At 39.1% G+C, this 13,427-nt stretch overlaps 1 protein-coding gene across 1 annotated transcript in view; it reads left to right on the forward strand.

The window, feature by feature from the left end:
- tbx15 (T-box transcription factor 15) overlaps window positions 1-13,427 on the forward strand; it is a 34,566-nt gene that overhangs the window by 11,599 nt on the left and 9,540 nt on the right. The window contains exons 4-6 of the mRNA XM_026144601.2: window positions 6,172-6,343; window positions 11,680-11,847; window positions 12,097-12,161. Coding sequence (XP_026000386.1) covers window positions 6,172-6,343; window positions 11,680-11,847; window positions 12,097-12,161 — 405 coding nt within the window. The remainder of the gene's footprint in view (window positions 1-6,171; window positions 6,344-11,679; window positions 11,848-12,096; window positions 12,162-13,427) is intronic.

Below are 13,427 nucleotides of genomic sequence, written 5' to 3' on the forward strand. Positions count from 1 at the left end.
TTTTTTCACAGATGCTGCTATTTGTGTTTCAAGTGATTTGGCAGTGGGTTCCCCTAAGCACTAAAAGCAATCACAGCAAAGCAGACAGAAAAATCTCATTTAGCAAAGGTGAGGTGTAATAACCTGAAAGGGTAAAAATGGCAAAAATCGATGTTTTATTACTGCGACATGTCTAATCCTAAAGATAACACAAAATCCAACAATGACTTACTTTGTAGATGTTGCGTCTTCTCCCAGCACATTTGTTTCACTCGGTCTAACCATTGTTACGGAAAACTGAAAACTTAAGATCGAAACAAATGCAACCCTGTTCTAAAAAGGTTGGTGTGCTGTCATGTAATGTGAATAAAAACAGAATGCAAATCTTTATTTAAGTGAAACTAGCACCACAGCACCTATCAAATCTTTAAGATCTGAAGTTTTATACATTTTTTGGGGAAATGGGGAAAAACATGGATTAAATGATAGGTTATAGGTCCTGATTGCAGACAGGGCAGTTTAGAACCTGCACCCTTGTTTCCTGTGCTGTTGTCATATGTGCAGATTGTGGTTTACCACTGTCTTGCTGAAATAATCAAGACCTTCCTCGTCAAAGACTTAATCTGGATGTCCTCACACAAAAAGCCTCTATATCCTTCAGCACTACTGTGGTGCGTTCACTGACAGTGGATTTCAGAAGCTTTTCTGAGTTCATGGAGTGATTTCTGCTACACAAGTTTCTGTTTTTTGGCTTTTAACTTCACCACAGACACTTCTTTAGATTCCGTGAAGTTGTTTAAAACTGAACTTCAGTTGCTGAACAATTGATCCAAACAGTCTGTCACAGAGTGGCGAAGCTTTTTTCTTACATTTTAACCTCTCTGCAATGCTCTTTTCATACTTAGTGATGTTTATAATGCAACTATTTAGCCGTGAGCTATACGATGAAGTGCTTTTAAGCATTAAACACATTTTCCATTTCTCTCCTGCTCTGTTGCTGCAGGTTTTTTTTATTGCGCTTGTTGCATCATCATAATCAATATTCAAAATTCAGAAGAAAAAATGGAACCTGTCTTATGTTTGATAATAATAATACTTTTCCTTCTTTAGCTATAGTTTAAGAAAATATTCATGTTAGTTCTTATAATCCAAAAGTTATGGTTGACATCTTCAGCTTAAATTGGAAGTGTGTTTTTAACTTGCAGCGTGGATTTAATTTCAGATGTTTAAACAATGTTTTTCAATGATGAGAAAACATAAACAGCTCTTTATTTTTTTTCTTTTGTCTGGATAGATAAATTGATATAGCGCTCAAGCACTTTAAAAACATATATGTATTAATAATGATCAAATTGACTGACTTAGTGGCAACATAATTGCGTGTGTGTGGTAGATCTGAGTGTATCGGCAGTGTTTTACAGGGCATATTTTTAAAGCAGATAGTTTTGTTGCACGAAAGATGATTGCAGCGAGCTAGTTTGTTTTCGTGTGAGAGTGACTATTTGTTCAAAAGCTGAGTGCACCACAAATAGATCCCCTCTCTTTCTGCAAAACAAAACCATGTCATTCCCTGCAGAGAATCTCCACTCCCCCCACGACCACTCAAACTCAATTAAAATTCATTCATCAGGAAGAAATAAAAGTCTGCATAAAAGACAAATTAGCAAATTAAAATAAAGTGACTTCTGCAATCAGTGCATTTTATTTGACCTCCCTGCACCCTTCATTTCATTTCATTGTTTAATAATGTAAAGTTTTCCACCAGAGCGTATAGCAGACGTTCTGCCCTGCCGCCTCTCCTTGCTCTCCCACCAGCGAACCAAGACATGGAGGATTTTTAGAGGCCAGAAGATCTTGTAAAATTAAATAGGATTTTCTTCCTGGCTGGGGAATTTACCACAGGGCTTTGCAAACTGAGCTGGGAGCTGTCACTGGTGTGTCTCAGAGTCCCAGGGAGTTTGGGGTCTGGAAATAAGGTCTTTATTGGAATCGACTTGCTTTACTTGGGCTCACTGCCCCTGCTTAGGAACGTCTCATTGGTACCACGCTCATTAAATCTCCATATATTACACTTCTTTTATGTGGACAGTCATTTGGTTCGTTCTGAGTTAAGGCCATTGAGCGTGGGGTCTGTCTGGCTCCTCAAGCATACCTCTTTGCTTCGAGTGTGTGGCAGTGCACGTTGCAGTTTTGCTTTAACATGCGCAGGTTCCTGCACAGAAATGGGAAAATGGATCAAACAGCCACCAACATATTCACAGACATCTACAGGGATAAAAGACAGATGTATGCAAAAATAATTACGTTACTTTAGTCATGGGGTCAATCATAGTTTCCCAACCCTATAAACTAATCCCATCTTAATTTTAAAAATGCTGTAAATGTACGTTGACTGGAAAATTGACTGTCCTTAACTTTCTTTAAACAAATGTTTATTTGCTTCTATTAGCAAATATTCTGTTAGGATTGTGTTTGGTTCTTTTGTGTTGAAGCAGGAAAACACACACGTAGAAAAGGCACAGAAACAGCCAAAGATAGACAGTAATTCCTCCAACCAGGGTTCACCAACTATATCTTAAACATAGTCTCCATTGAAAAGTCAAGTTGTAAAAGTAATTCAACCTTCTTGACTGTTGTTTGATCTTCATAAGTATAGAAATAAAAGAACCCATATGATACTCAGAAACAATTAAAAGAGCAACAGCACACATCAATTCCAGACATTCTTTTTCTTTATGGCAGTTTGTGAGGACCTTAGATCTTTGTATATAAATAGAAACACACATATAAAAATGAGTGAAGCCTAACATTAAGGAATGCGTACTCAAAGGGGAAACACGCCTCATTGGGCCTTCAGTCTGACATACCTATGAGGACCACTTTGACATCAGCCTTAACCGGTACCTCATCTGAACCCTAAGCCCACTTTCAGCTTTGAATAATCCCAGTATTTTTCTTATAAACAGTAACCCTGCTTCACGGGTCCTGTGAGAACTTACAAAATAACTTCGCAGGGCAGTTTGGGCCTCCCAAGCATAGAAAATCAAGAGCACACGTGTATGCGTACGGAGAGCTGCTGGTCTTCTCTTACAAACTCAGAAGTCAACCCTGAATGGTAACTCAATAGCAATATTTACTCTGTCAGTACAGTAACTCAATATACTGTCCGGGCTTGGCAAGTGTGTAAATATGTGTTTTTATGTGCATGCCAGCCTCTGTAAGAGTATACGTGTGATGAGCTGGACAAACACACACACACGTGTATGCATACAGACACATACAGACTGACAACCATTTTTCCCTTCTTTTTTCTTGTGTGTTTTTCTATTTGTGTGTTTCAGTGTCCCAGTCTATATGACTGTGTTTGTGTGTCTGTGTGTGTGAGAGACAGAGAAAATTGAGAATTGGGCCAGGCGTTGCAGTTCAGTTTTGTCAGCTGTATGGTCTGGTGCTGGCTGAGGGACGAAGTTCCCCTCCCCTCACCCCCATCTGCCCAGTAAGAGTGTCACATAAAGTCCGGTCTTTATTGATCGTGCCGGTGCCAGATGGCAGATTTATGGAAGATGAAAGCGAGGGACTAATCAGATTTCCAGTCCTGTTTGGGGCTAAAGTTTCCTCCTTTCTTAACACGTTCTCTACTACGCTGAGCATAACCCTAAACAGCAGTCCAAACAGGAAATTACAGAAACGCCTGGCATCCTTTGTGGGTCTGCATATGCATGTGTGTTTGTGTTAAGGTCAAAAGTCAGGACCATGTGTGGAGGTGATATTAGATAACACGGTAGTCAAATAGGGACTTCTGTTAACTGTACCAAATCTCTGCATTTAATAGCAAGCAAAGACATTTTAATAAATACCTTTTATACATGTTATATTTTAACTGATATTTACAATCGGGAAGAAGATGTATTTGTTATAAAGTTTCAGTGTGGGAGTATATATGTTATCATTCATGATAACAAACAACCAGAGAATTATTACCAACCGATATTTTATTCAATTTTGGTGGAGACCAAAAATGGAGCAAAAATAAGAGAAAAAAAGGAAGATACATATTATATTATTATTACACCTGTTCAGGTCAAAACACCAGGTAAAAACATGTCATAACAGTGATCAGGAGTGGGGAGAAATCTCATGTAAACTCCTGTTTTGGTGCGTGGGAAATCCACAAAGAACGAATCCATCATAGATTAATGAATGATGAAATGGATTGGAATAATGAGTGTAAAAAACCCCCAGAATCAAATTGGCTTAATATGGCATCTCATCATGTGGTTTCTGCAAACTGTGCAGAAACATTCAGCTTCGTCATGGTTTGCTGAAAACTGGATTCCTGTGATGATTATGCTGTTTATGGTGTAACAAACAGGGGAGAGAGAGGAAGAAATACCAATGAAAACTTTGGCTTGTGTGGTTGTGGAGTGCATTAGACACGAGGCTGTTAACAAAGACCATTTGCAGATGCAGCCTGCAGTTCAGTCGGTGTCTGTGTGTGCGTATGCGTCTTCACTCCTCAAGTCCAAGCCACTTAAGAAAACATATTAAGTAAGCTGAATGACTTTTTACTAGTCCAGCATTGAAAACGTTCTTGTGAGGATTTTTAAGAGTTTGTTTGCTAAAAACGCACACATCAGTGTACCCAGCACACGGGCCTTCCCAGGCTTTTCAATGCTGTGATGTGTGCGAGCTGTTGGAGTGTCATAGGCATATGTAAGGGGTCATGGCTAAATGCTCCAGCTTGTAGCAATGCAAAAACGGGACTCTCAATCCTAACTTTCTTTGGACTTAATCTTACTGGCTAAGCTTCATTCTTTTTAAACATGCAAGGCTCCTAAAAGCAAAAGTTAAAAAACAACAATGCAGCGCAAAGTGAAAAACACAAAGCTCCCAAACAGAGCACGAACCACTCCTCCTGTCTGACAAACATTTACTTACAAATGTAATATAGCATACTGACTTTAGCTCCAATATGGTGGCCAGAGGGTGTGTTTGCCAGCATTCCCAAAAACACCCCCTATATGCTTTTTCAAATGCTCACAAAGAGGCCGAGTTGGTATATTCTTTTTATTTTTGGTCTTGGACATAAATGTGTGGTAAAACGGGGTGGTGCAGCCCTTCAAGGCAATAACAAAAGGACCAAATGAGAGTTTTGTCCATGTTTCAGGGGTGAGTGATGACTTTGGCAGAGACGCTGCAGATAAAACACTTTCAAGTGAGCGCAGGGCCAGAACTAAAAGCAAACAGCTGTGCTTCCCACTCTCTCTCCCGCACTCACTCTCAGCCTCTCTTGGCGCTTCACTCCTATCTCTCCTTCACCTTTCCGTCTGCTGATTTCATCTCCCTCATTGTGTCCGTCTCTCCCGAAGGCCGCCCGTCTCGTCTCCACGCATTTTAATTCCCCCTCATTGTTTCTTGCATTATTCCCTTGTTTTCCATCGCACTCATTCCTTTCTTTGTCCTTTCCTGTTTTTTTAATCAGCGCACACAGAGTTAACTTGTGGCTTGTCATTTCTTTTTAAAATGAGGGTAAAAGTCAGTTACTTTTGTCACATTTTTTTCTTTCTCTCTCGCTTTCTTCTCCCTCTCTCCCTGCTGTTTAATGGGTGGGTCGCCCCATTGTACCCAAACTCACACACAACATCGTCAAATATTACGGCTTTGCTTAATTGAAACTATGCAGCAGAGCGTGCGACTGCATATGGAATATTTTATGTTGCGCTTGTTAGAAATTTCAAGCGCAATGAAGAAACAGCAGATGAGTTTTTTAACAGCCGGTGTTGTGGCAACGTGGCCGAGTGTTTGGAGTTTGTTTTCCAGCGAAGCGAAAAAAGAAAATCACTCCAGCTTATTTGAAATCCAAACAGGCTTTATAATAACCCCTCTAACCCTCAAATAACCTCAAATGAGTTTTCAAAACAGTGAAGTGGGGAGGGAATACTAGTCATGGACTAACTTTCTGGGGAACATGATTAAGAAATCAAAGCAGAAGAAGTCTCAGTGAAGAGACATAGAAAAAAACAAGTTTACAATAACATTTAGAGTTACTCGATTTAAACATGCACAGGTCTTCTAGAACATGCAATGTCAAATGAAACCTTTGTATTTCTAGCATAAGCTCAGACTCATCCTCGTGTATCCGTTTGTGTGCGCCAGCGTTGCTTAAACCAGGTTTCCCACTGTGTTTTCTAGGTATGTGTACCACAGCTCCAAGTGGATGGTGGCGGGAAACGCAGACTCTCCGGTTCCTCCGCGGGTCTACATCCACCCAGATTCTTTGGCCTCAGGGGACACGTGGATGAGGCAGGTGGTCAGCTTTGACAAGCTCAAACTCACCAACAACGAGCTGGATGACCAGGGGCATGTAAGCACAAGACTTTTCTCTGCTACTAAGTTAACAACAACAAAACATCTGTTATGGCACTTTTGAGTCTGGATGTTTCATCACTTCCACTTTGATGTCTGGTCAAATCTACCCCCTCCACAATTGTAGTGTGAAATAAGCAAATTCTTCCTGTGACTGGAATTTATAACAAAGCTGATCAACTGCACATTTCTTCATGGCTGACTGATTTGTAACTTTAAAAAATACAAGTTCTACAAGTTCTTTTAATAAGATGATTTTTTTGTATTGACTTAACAGTGAAGACACATGAAGAGTAGAACTTACTTACAAAACACTAGATCAGTCATGCTCACCTCCTCTCTTGCTAGTCCATGTGCAATAATTTCGATGTTTCCCAAATAATGTAAAGTAGTACAAGCATATTTACAACAATGCCATGAAATGAGAACTTTAAATCATGCAGTGTAAAATGTTAATGGTTTAATTTTAAGCTCACTTCCTTAAACTGCTGCTGAAGGGCCCATGTGCAACTTTAAGGCCACTGGACCCAAAGGCCAATCAAATGTGAGTAAATGGTGCTACGCAGCTAAATAATCTGAATACGAAGCAGATTATTTGTCAACACTACGTTTTTAAAATTTGCAAATAAAAGTTTTGGAATCGTCGTTTATGTTCGTCGTTATATCTTAGAACAAAATCTAGAAATATTTTAAATAAAAGCTGAAGCAGCAGTGTGGATAAAACTTTGGACCACAATGACATACAAAAACAGAGTGACCTATCTGAGCTGCATTTGGTTTAAATGTTCAAGCTGTGATTTATACACATGCACTCGGTGCACTCCTGGAGCTGTGTGGCAGCTTGTGGATGGAAATGTTTTGAAGTGTTTTCTTGAAATGAAAGTTGACACGTTTCTTTGTAGAATTTGTGCTTTCGGGACTCACAGAGCCGTGAGACTTGTTCACAATCGAACCAGATATAGTGCATTCACGCTCAGGCCGCCCCCTTTTTCGAAGGATGGGCTGCTCTGAGTTCATTTAGAGGATTAAAGTGGAAAGATATTAAAAGTTTCCTTGTTTGAATATATCATTTTCCTTTCCTTGGGGGATTTTGTTAAGGTCATTTAAATGATTGAATTTGATTTGTAGTACGCTCCAGCAGCCACATCACTGTGCTAAATTTTAAGTCTGACCACAGTCTCTCTGATTTACTGCCCTGCTTGTATCCAGTCAGTAACAGAGGTAGTTAGCTATAGTGAGCCTCTTATTGCTTCTTGGCTGCTTAAAATATGTTATCCGGGCTTCATAGGTGAAATATTTAAAGCAAAAAAGCAAAAACTTTGACCATAATTTGTCTGATTTATTGCCCTCCTTATATATAATCAGCAAGTGGCCAGCAAGCTAAAATCAGTCCTGTATTTCCACTTGATTCCTCCTCTTATGGTAGAAATGAGTTTCATGTGAACGGAATTATAGTGAAAGCTGTTAGTTTAATTGTCCTCTTATGCTTAGCCCTAGCTTAAAAAAAAAAAGGCCAAATATAATACAGATAATATGAAAACTACCTAAGGTTGTTTGTGTAGCAGCACTGCTACCTATGACGTCAGCAGTCGCCAGCAGCAGACGTTGCATAAACACTGAGTGGTTTGTTGGAGTAGAGTTCGAACGTTACTTTTTTCTTATCAACACTGATGGAGGAAACAAGTCAATCAAAAGTTAAGTTTATTCTAAATTCAGCAACCTGTTTGATGTATAAATATCAACCTGTTTGCTAACATGCTAGCCACAGCCGCCATAAAAGTCTGTCATCTCGAGTCTGCATGAACTCCATGTGCTTTTAGAAACTAAAGGAGAGCTGGTGCTAAGAGAGGAAGGATGACACAGTGTCTGTCTGAGAGATCAGAGTTTCTGTTGCTACAAATCAACTTTGTTACTGAGAAAAAAGATCATACAGTTTTTATAGAAGCCTTGTAGTGACACCGCCATGACAGAGATGTCTCCTGTTCTGTGACAAAATGGCGGGTTCCACATTTGTGCAGCGCACTGCGTGGGCACGGCAGGTTGCTGCTCTGCAGATGATCACATCAGCTCAGTGGTGACAAAAGTAACAACATCTGGGCGTCAGCGCGCGACGATTCGCTTGCAGGGCTTCTTCAGAGTGACGGGAGGTTGTCTTTCCTTTCCTGCTGCTCGGCTTTAGGGTCTTTGTTTCCCTGGAGGGTCTTTAGAGGCCAAAGAAAATTAATTTCGGAGCTTCCTGTGTGGGAAACCTCACCACGTCTCACTCATCCTCCTGACTTGTGGTGTCGTGAAATGTCTGCCTCATCACAAACAGAAACCATACGTGTCATGAATCATCAGGTGTCACAACAGAAGCAGTCTGTGAGCAAAATCAATATTTTTGCACGTCTCTCCGAGCGCATTATCAGAGCAGCGTTGCCATTTTACAATAAAAACTTGATCCATTCACAGCACTTGTCAGCAGATATGAGGTGATCTCACCTGTGTAAAGCTAAACAATCAAAAATCTGAATTAAAAGTAAAGCGCAGACAGCGCTGGAAGTCCACCTCGAGATATTTAGAGACAGGGGTTAAATATGGAGCACATATACAAAACATTATCAGCTTAAACAACATGATTTATTGTTGACTGCATGACTTTAGATACTCTTTTAACCTGCAGCGCTCCATCATTCATTAAGGATAAAATTCATCCCATCATTCTGTTTTGGTCGAGTATGAAAGAAATGCCCAGGTTGCTCAATTCAAAATAACACAGCAATAATATAAAAACACATTAACTTAATCATGTCATTAACTTTATTGTTTTTCATATTATGTTGTTTATTTTTTGTAAATTATTATTTTACAATGAATTTCTTTATGTTAACATAACCGTAAAATAAATGACATGAAATAAAATGGACAAGAATTTCTTGTGGAATTTAAAATAATCTAAAGTGACATCAAATCCAGCAGGAACTTATACTCCACCAGTAACTGTGCTCCACTATATATACTTTAAATAATCTAAGCTTATAAAAGTTTATTTTATACATTCATACAGTTTCGTGCTATCTTGATGATGATTATGTTGAAAAATAAAGTTAAAAATAAATTCACAATATAATATTCTTATAATATAAATCATTTTACATAATAATGCTATTCTATAGAAAATCTGAACATAAAAATATTAGCAGTAATGATATCAACCAAATTACTGTAACTTTTTGTTTTACCTTTTTTTATTTGGCAAACTAATTACATTTTTTTAAAGTGTGTGTTGTTTGAGTTGGTAAGAGATTACAAACAAGTGCACTTTTTAAACTATGTTATTGTACGTGCATTACTAATGCATTCACATTTTATTTGTATTTTTAAACTGCAGTTATTATCAACATGCAATTAATTTGCAAGTATTTTTGCAAGACTGTTGAATGTTAGTCAAAGCAACAGTGTAACTGTTTTATATCAAGATTGCACTTTGCTTTTTTTGCTTTTATTTTTCAAATGCGGTGAAAACTCTCCGTCCAGCAGTTTTGTGTCATTTGCACACGGGGGAAACCGTGCCGCAAGCTAAAAGCTTCTCTTACCTCAGTGCCTGCATGGACTCATTACCCTCAGTCTGCATTCTTATAGCTTCAAATCTGCCTCATGCTGTCCCTCTCTCACTGTTCTATGGGAAAACCTAATAAAATGCTAAAGCAGACTCGACTAGCCAAAACATTTTTTGTTACTTCTGTTTTGTTCTTTGTTAATGATCCATTGCATGGTAACGTATCAATGCTGCTGTGTGAAACCGTTCAAAATGCCACAGAAGATGTTTCTACAGTCTGCTTTGAGGCCTTTGCCCCTTTTTCTTTTATACTGAGTAAAAGACCTTCCAGAGACACAGCTGACTCATATACAGTCAGTGAATCCTCGACCGTTTTCACAGCTGAAATCACAGGCTTGCTTTGATTACTAATTGTTTATGGTCATTAAAGTGTTTTAACTATGTTTTTAAAAAAATCAATTAAAGCCAAATGTGCCTTAGACATTGAACGGGATCTAACTTGGTGGACATGCACGCGACATCTGTTATGTGCATGTGTTGGTGTCCCTGGTGTGAATGTCCAGATTATTTTCAAAGGGGGTCCAAAGAACGTCATTACCTACCACGGAAATGAAAACACCACTTATTAAATAATTGTATTTGAGCGTGAACAACTGTCAGCTGATGTCCTCTGGCTGCTCCTTGAGTCATTTGTTCTGAGTTCAGCGAGTCAAAGTGTGACTTTGAACCACAAGATAGTTGTTTCATTATTTTTTTTCTTTTTGATAATTTACATTTTATTTAAAGTCTGTAAATAACCTGAAAATACGACTGGGTTTTGCTCGAGCGCTTATGGCTGGAGTGGCAGACAATACGAATTGAAACTTTAGAATTTCACATTCTGTCAAATTGATTTGATATCACTATATTTAAACATTAAAATCTCCAAGATCAATTTTTTTTTCACAGCTCTGTTTTATCAATTGAAACAAACGTAGTCTGAAAACAACCCACAAAATGTGAAAGTATTTTTTCCATGGTGCAAAACTTATGCCTGGACGTGCTGCCTGGAGACCGTTCCTCTGACCACCCGGGTAAAGATACACCACAGCACCCGCCCACGCAGTTTGATTGGCAGGTCATCACTGGGCAGAGCATGCCAAAACACCACAAAAATGAATACCGAGCAACACAGATGGAGACATGTCTTTAAAATGAGGATTGCAGATCAGCACATGCGTCTCCACGCAGATGCCCAGTCATGATTCGTGTGCGTGTAGTGTGTGTGATTTGAGGTCTGGAACACTGAATGTAATGTTTTTGATATTCAGAGGTGTTTTCCCCCTGCGGCTCTAGTTTGAAATGACCCCCTCTGTTGTAACAGAGTGCTGAGGTGGTGGGGGGGTTGTGGGTGTTTGGCTCTGGGGAGGTTTTCTCACTCTCAGATTAATCAGGAGCAGACTGAAAGCCTGAGGCGAGGTTGGGGCCGACACTGTCTGACGCCTCCGCTCTGCTGTGAAATAATGTGAAATAATCCTCAAGCCAGCGTCACTGCAGTGAGAACTTTGTTTCCGCTTAATGTCACGTAGCCCTGGTCGGGAATCAGTGCAGCTAATTGATGTTTACAAGAAAGCGTTTTTTTAGGACGGAGGTTTTATGTTGTATTTTGAGTGTTTTGTACATTTCAAGGCACCTATAATGCATTCACACACAGATTTGTAACTACCGAGATCATCCTTCACAGATTACGCACCCCTGCGTACATTCACACAAAATGACTGACTGCACTTCACTCTCTTCTTTTCTCATATTTACAGATCATCCTCCACTCCATGCACAAGTATCAGCCTCGTGTTCATGTCATCAGGAAGGACTTCAGCAGTGAACTGTCTCCAAACAAACCAGTGCCCAGTGGGGAAGGAGTTAAGACCTTCAGCTTCCCTGAGACAGTCTTTACCACAGTCACTGCTTATCAGAACCAGCAGGTATTCAGCTCTGACTTTATCACCATAGTAAAAACTGATTACAGGATATTACTTTAAAACAAAAAAAGAAATCAGACGTAATTTCAGAAGTGCTCTGAAATTACTCATCTCTGAAAAGCTTTAAAAAATCCCTTTATATAATCTGCTTTCTTAAAAATCCTCACATTTTATAGCGATGGCATTTTCTACTCAAGCATTTTTGAAAGTTTATAAATAAAATGTCTCTTTCTATGTTGTCCTTTTCTGCAGATTACCAGACTAAAGATTGACCGCAACCCATTTGCCAAAGGTTTCAGAGACTCTGGAAGAAACAGGTACATTGTTACAACATCATCCAGGCAATACACCCTCCTTAGGTGTCTTCAGTGCTTTGTCTCTGTTATCAGCCAAAGCAGTTATACTGAGTCTTAGCTGACACATGCAAAGAGATAAATAACAACCACGTGATTCAGATTCTCCAATCAATCTAACCTCTGTGTTGTTAGACTCTATGGGGGGTAAACAAAGAACCCCATGCTAATTGTTGCACTGTGTGACCTTTATTGTGGAAATAATCCTCTGAAGATAGCACACATGCAGCTGTTGCCCAGATCTGCAGTACAGACAGACACACTGATGCACAAGCGAGAGAAAACAACGTTTGTTCTCTTTTGCTTTCATTGTTTCATTCCTCTGATTTTCAGGTCTTAAACTAATAACCTGTACGTGCATAAACAGGTTGAAACTGGAAATCAATGTCAAACGCTGTCAAAACACTGAACAGATACTGATGTATGTATTTATTATGTATTTATTTATTTCCACTTTTTGATTTTATTAAGACTTAAAGCTAGGAGTTGTTTCTGCTTTGAAAGGTGTTGTGACAAAGGGTTGTAGCTAATGCCCGGTTATATCAATACTGATTCAAGTAAAGGCCCACCTATGTTTGTGTTGTTGGTGCCTTTCCAACAAATAATATTACTTGCTGGGATGTATAGACTGTCCAAGAAGTTTGTACTTAATCTTTGAGTAAATTTGAGTATTTTACTAGTCTGTTGCTTGGAACTGATATATGGTACCTGTGTGGCTTATTAACTGAGCTTAGCGGTAAACCTGCCTCTCCATCACCTCGTCCAAATATTGTTACTTCTGGCTCAATCACTAGTGGGTGCATGTTGCTGGTCCTAGAATATGGTTTGCTGCACTGTGACTAGCTAATGAACAAGTATCCATACATCTTTAATCTTAACTGTAAATATTTGCTTGTCTCTGACATCTGCTGTGAGCTGATTATTAGTTTTTCCACATTTTGTCAAAGGTACCAAGTTTTCATCTCTCTCACGGTCACCTTTAGCTTCAAAGTGGGCTGATTGTTTTTATTTTAGACATTTAGCTCCATAAAACCCCTAAAATTTCATCACTCACTTAAGACCTGCTTCAGACTGAAATAAAGCCATAAAATGTGATTGGAACAACGGCTACATGTAACTAAATTTAGGCCAGTTTAACCTAGACGTCTAGACATGCTTTGACCTGAAAATCACCATATCCGTGCTTACGGAATATTAACACTGTCTGTACTCGTGTTTTCTTTCTTTTTT

Source organism: Astatotilapia calliptera, chromosome 16 (assembly GCF_964374335.1).
Source record: "Astatotilapia calliptera chromosome 16, fAstCal68.1, whole genome shotgun sequence".
NCBI lineage: Eukaryota > Metazoa > Chordata > Actinopteri > Cichliformes > Cichlidae > Astatotilapia > Astatotilapia calliptera.